Source organism: Haplochromis burtoni, unplaced genomic scaffold (assembly GCF_018398535.1).
Source record: "Haplochromis burtoni strain Fernald_Lab_line unplaced genomic scaffold, NCSU_Asbu1 Contig_31, whole genome shotgun sequence".
Lineage (NCBI taxonomy): Eukaryota > Metazoa > Chordata > Actinopteri > Cichliformes > Cichlidae > Haplochromis > Haplochromis burtoni.
The window spans coordinates 3192883-3199006 of NW_024582392.1; the positions used below are offsets into that span (position 1 = coordinate 3192883).

The following is a 6124-nucleotide window of genomic DNA, read 5'->3' on the forward strand; positions in this document are numbered from 1 at the left end:
CCTGGTGACCGAGTACAAGAATCTTATCGCTGTGCTGCCAACAAGTGCTTCTCCACCCTTGTACTACTAAGTCATGTTTTACTTAGGGATTAAGGTCACTAACTGACATGCAAATCAGTTTATAACTTTCATGTAGTGTATTTTTTTTTCAATATTTTGGTTGATATACTGTCTCTCTACATTAAAATGAAACAATCATAAGACAAATAGACTATTCAATTTTTGTAACTGTGCAAACTTACAAATTCAGCTGGGGATCAAATAATATTTCCACCATTGTGTGTGTGCCTACTTTGTCCTTGCAATAACCCCTCTATAGATGGGAGATTGAAGGATTTCTGTGCAGTCCCATACAAAGTAGAACACCTGATGGATATGTACACAGCAGATATGTAAAATGTAGGTCTCAGCAGTATTCTTCTCCATTCTTACCCAAAGACACCAGGCTTAAAAATAGCTCTTTTTTTCTCTGTCTCTCTCACAGGAATAGAAAAACATCTGTGACTTCCTGTTTGTAAATGATAAAATCACAGTTTTTCCACCAATAATCAGCAAAGCATTCGCAGCCTATAACAAAGACATTCTTGTGGGGACTCGACTATCAGTGTTTGCATGCGCAGAATTACTTTTATTTGTATTTGTAGAGTTTTATTTAGCCATGTGTGAGAGTGAGAGCGTGCCTGTGCGTGCGTGTCTGCTCAGGGAGGACAATGCTGCGGTTCTTGGTCGTATGCGCGTCAACGGAATCCCGTAGTGCGTCATCCTGTGACTGTTCTCTCGAACAGCGCTGTGATTGGCCGCAGACTGGAAATCTCCCCGCCCATGTATGGAAACCTTCCTGCGTCATGGGTAGAGTAAAGCCAATCGTATAAAGTTGTTCCCGGGTCCCGAGCTCAGGGACTGCTTCTCAGCTGAGAGACGCATAAGATGACACACGGTCGTTTGTGGAATACGGACCGTTCAAAACACTTGTAGACGGACCCAACAGGTGAGAATGAGGATTAATGGTCTTTAATACAATAGACTTGAATGCGGGATGTCGTTTTTTCAGTTCTCAGATGTACGGCTGCAGCTGAATGATACTAAAACTTAATCTGGCAACAAAGTAACTTTAAATCGGAACGAAAGCAGTCATCTGTTTACACCTTTATACACGAAAACGTGTTTGAAGTTGTGCTTGCAGAAATACATCATGTTGTAAGTTTGCTAGATTTACATCTACACTAATATAGGCTACAATTGGAATAAGTATGTCAAGTGGGTTCCCTCATCAGTCTTCTCCGCGGTATCGTAATATGTAACATGTGATTCATGGGTTGGCATTGGACCCATGTCTGAAAATCAAGCTCAATGAACTTTGCAGGCGTGACTATATATATATATACCCCACGACTAAGTGATATAAAAAAACGCGTAACCTTCTCCAGTAATGAATGATGCCTAACGCGCCTCCAGCCGGGCTCTTTAATTTCTTCGAAATTCACCATGTGGCGGTTCCTTGTTGTGGATTTGCAGAGGGGTTCAAGAACGTCGCGCATGATGGTCTTCTTTTAAGACTTTCTGCATATCTATAGATGCTGCAAAGAAGCATACTTGATGTTAATTAGTGTTCTATCAAACTAATGCTTGAGAAGTTAAGACATCCAGGGCAAAGCCAGTCATTTTTCATGCAAAAATCTACAGCAACATAAATTAAAAACAGGCAATATTTTGCTATGAAATTTTGAGCTGAATCACTGCGGTTTCTGCAATGACTTTGGGCCACTTTTCAGATGATTCTAGAGTGTTTATAGTATTGTGAGCTTTTTCTTTCCATAATAATACTTTTATTCTAACTTTTAACCATTGGTTATCCAACGTGTGGCCCTGCACTTATGTTGTCTAAGGCTGTGGAGAAACAGTGTCTTCCACCTCTGTTATAGCTGGTTAACCTGCCAAAGCTTGAAGGTTGGGTAAAGATAATGACAGGATTTTGTGGCTTCTCTTATATTCTTATTTTTTGTGTTTTTCAGTCTTGCAGTCATGACTTGCATATATTCCCAGCACGGATCTCAGCCTAGTGAGAACAACCTCGGCAGCTCAGAGTTTCAGAACACAGACTTTGTCTCCAGGCTGGCTGTGGGAATGAGTAGCCCACTGGACCAGCACCTCTCTGCACCATCCTTGCCAAGCATCGGCTCCCTGGTGGGCACTCCCACGGGAGACTTCGATGCATATTCATGCCAGTTTACTACGGCTCCTGCCCATGTTGCTCCATCCTCAGCGCAGGAAACTCCTTTCAAGCTCGATGAACTCCAAGTTTACGGCTGCTACCCTGGATCTTTCATGTTGAGTTACCCCGATGAATCTGTGTCCCCCACTGGGTCAGATTATTATGGCAGCCCTGCATCGGCCTCGGCTCCTTCAACCCCTGGGTTTCAGAGTCAGCACACATCCACCTGGGATTCAGCCTTTGGGCCATATTCACCCAGTCCAGGGTACTGGGCAACCGAGGAGACATCAGTACCCCATGCACCATCTTTCTTCACATTTGGTGCAGGATCCATGGAGGATATGTCCCCTTTGGGTCAGCCACACTTACGAGATCATGATGCTTTCGCCTTGAGCCATCCTCACCCATCTACGCTGACCTTTCCCACCTTGGAGATGGAGCATGCACGCAGCTTTGATGGTGCTGACCAACTGGACGCTGGAAGCTTGTCACCCAAGCTGAAAAGTCCAGGTGGAAACGAAGGCTGCTGTGCTGTGTGTGGGGATAACGCCTCCTGCCATCACTATGGAGTTCGCACTTGTGAAGGATGCAAAGGGTTTTTCAAGGTAATAACATCTGATATCTCTGTCCTGCAGAATCACCTATTTGAAAACAGTTGTTATCGAATTGTTTGTTTGTGCTATGTGAGTTAAGAGCATTTCTTCTTTCTGTTTTACAGCGTACTGTGCAGAAAAATTCAAAGTATGTATGCCTTTCCAACAAAGACTGTCCTGTGGACAAGAGGCGGAGGAATCGATGCCAGTTCTGCCGTTTCCAGAAGTGTCTAGCTGTAGGCATGGTCAGGGAAGGTGAGCGCAGTGCAAACACACATGATTCATAGTGTAGAAGGATGCTAACACTGAACCTGAAGTAACAGATTTACCACATTTCTTATTTTGTTTGTTTTGTTACAGTTGTCAGAACTGATAGCCTGAAAGGGCGAAGAGGCCGCTTACCTTCCAAGCCTAAAATTATTCAGGATGTAACAGCTGCTGTGTCTCCAGTGAGCATGATCGCCGCACTCGTGAGGGCACATATTGACTCAAACCCCAGCGTTGGGACACTGGATTATTCCAAGGTAAGAAAAATACATTTTCTACAGCTGTTTCAGTTCTTTTGGAGTAATCTTTGCTAAAAAATAAATGAATAAACTGAGATAGCTACCTAAATGTCTGCGCTGTGTTTAATTTCAGTATGTTGAGATGGATACCAGCCCTAATCAGAAAGAGGACGCCAGTGACATCAGACAGTTTTACGACTTGCTTACAGCCTCCATGGAGGTTATCAGGCAGTGGGCAAATAGCATCCCGGGATTCTCTGAGTTCTGTCTTGAGGATCAGGAACTGCTGCTCGAATCGGCATTTGTTGAACTCTACATCCTGCGTCTTGCATTTCGGTGAGTTTAACTTCCTTTAAAAAAAAATTAAACTACCTCTTTAGCATTTACTTTTGACATTCTTGAGATATTTTATACAGCTAACAAACTGTGTTTCTCTTGTGCAGGTCTGATCCTAAAACGGAGAAGCTCATCTTCTGCAATGGAGTCGTACTTCATAAAACGCAGTGCGTACGGGGTTTTGGCGACTGGATCGAGTCCATCTTGGAGTTTTCGCAAAATCTCCATCGCATGAAGCTCGACGTTTCCTCCTTCTCCTGCCTCACAGCCCTCGTCATAATCACCGGTAAGAAACTATCATGCTGAGTTCAGATTACAGCACTATATATAGGGAATCTGCTTCAAAATACTGACATGACAGGTGTATGACAAAATACAACATGGAACACATTATATATCACAGCTGACCTAAACGCAATCTACACTGTGCTATATTTCAAAATATAGTCCGCAATTTCAAAGTGGAGTCATCTTTGATACCCTTATATTGGTCTTTATTTGCTTGTTTCCTCCCTCTGTGGCCACGATGCTATGCTTTCCCATCTGTATTTAGTTTTATTTTGTTAAAGTCAGATAAATGATTGCTTAATGACTCTTATATTTTCTCAGATCGGCATGGTCTTAAGGAACCAAAACGTGTGGAAGACCTGCAGAATCAGCTCATCACCTGCCTCAAAGATCACGTCTCTGGCTGTGGCTCTGACTCTTTGAGGCCCAATTATTTATCCAGACTTCTCGGGAAGCTGCCTGAGCTCAGGACTCTGTGCACTCAAGGCCTCCAGCGCATCTTTTACCTTAAACTAGAAGACCTCGTTCCTCCGCCACCGATCGTGGAAAAAATCTTTCTGGATACGCTTCCATTTTGAGCGTGAGATGGGAGATATGCCATCTGTGATGTGAAATCTGGAGCTGATCTGAGAGTCAAAGCAAACAGACTGAGTGCTCATTCTCCAGGTAGCAAAGTAAAACTGCATGCAGCTAAGAAATAAAAAAAAGCAATCCTTAGGGATTATGCATTATCAGAAGTAAAGTGCTACTTCTGACTTATAAAATGAAATAAAACTTGTAGAAGTCCCTTTTTTTGGAGCAATCACATGATTCTTTATTTGGTTAGGAAATTGTAATCTCTCAAGATGGAATTAGAGAGGTCATCTCATGGATCAAACAGTAACTGTTTACATACGAGGTGCCATGAATGGAAACTTTGTTAAACTGAGGGAAATGACAACACTTTTCCAAACAGTTACAAATGAATTCAAATAAGGTCCGCACCATCATTTGAATGATATAAGCAAAAAGCATTAATGTGATATTTTCAGCTCCAGTATTAAAATAGCCAATACCCACAGATTTATTCAGCAGTACAGTTCATGTATCATGAATTGACTCTGAGCAGCTAACATACTGTGTATTTTCCAGTACAGTCTTACACACTGGTCTTGTTTGTAAATGATTTTATATCTGTTATGAAGTCTGGTGTTGGTGCCACTTGAACTGTTTTATACAGTTTGTTTTGGATGAGTTGTTTTTATGTACAAAGATGTTCTCTTCTACTGCAGATAAACACTTAATAAAATGTCGAACTGCATGTTTTGAGTGCGTTTGTTGTTTTCTCTCTGAATGTTTAGGATATTTTAAATGTCTTAATTTATTTATTGTTTAGCTCAGGCAGCGTTGGGGAGTAATGAACCGATCGTACATCTTGATCATTCACTCGCTTCTTTTTTTTTGTTGTTGTCATTTTTGATATAGCTTCCTACTGAAACTATAAAAAGGAAAAGAACCATAAAAGGAAAGGAATGTTTTTTTTATCTCACGCTGCCTGTCTTACTGTAATTGAAGCCCCTTTTGCAAGCTCCGCCTCCAATTTCCACTACAAAGTCATGCCCAGGCAGTGCATTTGGCAGGCAGCCACCACCACACACTTAGAGCATGTGCAAAAGGTGTTACTCAAGTCTCAAACTGCAACAGCATAATCATGGATGAACTTCCTGAAAATATCAATCATTGGTATTTATAAGCCAAGGTTCAGGGTAGTTATTGCATGGTGGAAGTTGACTGAGTGGTGCAATTCCCCCACCATAGAATCAGGTGTCTGTCTGATGGTCTTTGTATAAATATAAAGCCAAATATGATATTAACTGTGCTTTTTCTTTAAATACTGAGTATTTTTTAAATGTAGTTCTTCTTATGCATAACTAGTGAACAATTTGCTGCAATAAATCCAAATGAGTTGTGTGAATTATTTGTTACATCTTACAGTTTTGTGTCACTGTACATTGTGAATTTAAAAGTCGTTCCCAGCAAATGCTTGTTGACTAAGCTATGAAGGTCGGTGTACTACAAAATGAGAAAACATCTTCATCAGTCTTACAACCAATGGCCTAAAAATTCTCACAACACAATGTAAAACTTATCAGGATAAACAAAAACAAGTGTTGAAGTCAGTTGGACACACGCCTTGATGTTTTGTGACT

At 41.4% G+C, this 6124-nt stretch overlaps 1 protein-coding gene across 1 annotated transcript; it reads left to right on the forward strand.

Annotated features, from left to right (window-relative positions):
- The first annotated feature begins 865 nt into the window (after positions 1-865).
- Positions 866-5235, forward strand: nr4a1 (nuclear receptor subfamily 4, group A, member 1). The gene is made up of 7 exons (XM_005918929.3): positions 866-988; positions 2013-2817; positions 2931-3060; positions 3166-3329; positions 3445-3647; positions 3755-3933; positions 4257-5235. Exons 2-7 carry the CDS (start codon positions 2023-2025, stop codon positions 4511-4513), a joined length of 1728 nt encoding a protein of 575 aa, XP_005918991.1. The 5' UTR covers positions 866-988; positions 2013-2022; the 3' UTR covers positions 4514-5235.
- Positions 5236-6124: the final 889 nt, after the last annotated feature.

Excerpts from the sequence above, each read along its gene's own strand:
- nr4a1 (XM_005918929.3), top strand. The coding sequence starts at position 2,023 with ATGACTTGCATATATTCCCAGCACGGATCTCAGCCTAGTGAGAACAAC. Across the intron at positions 2,818-2,930 it reads GATGCAAAGGGTTTTTCAAG|CGTACTGTGCAGAAAAATTC; the intron begins GTAATAACATCT and ends TCTGTTTTACAG. Across the intron at positions 3,648-3,754 it reads ATCCTGCGTCTTGCATTTCG|GTCTGATCCTAAAACGGAGA; the intron begins GTGAGTTTAACT and ends TCTCTTGTGCAG.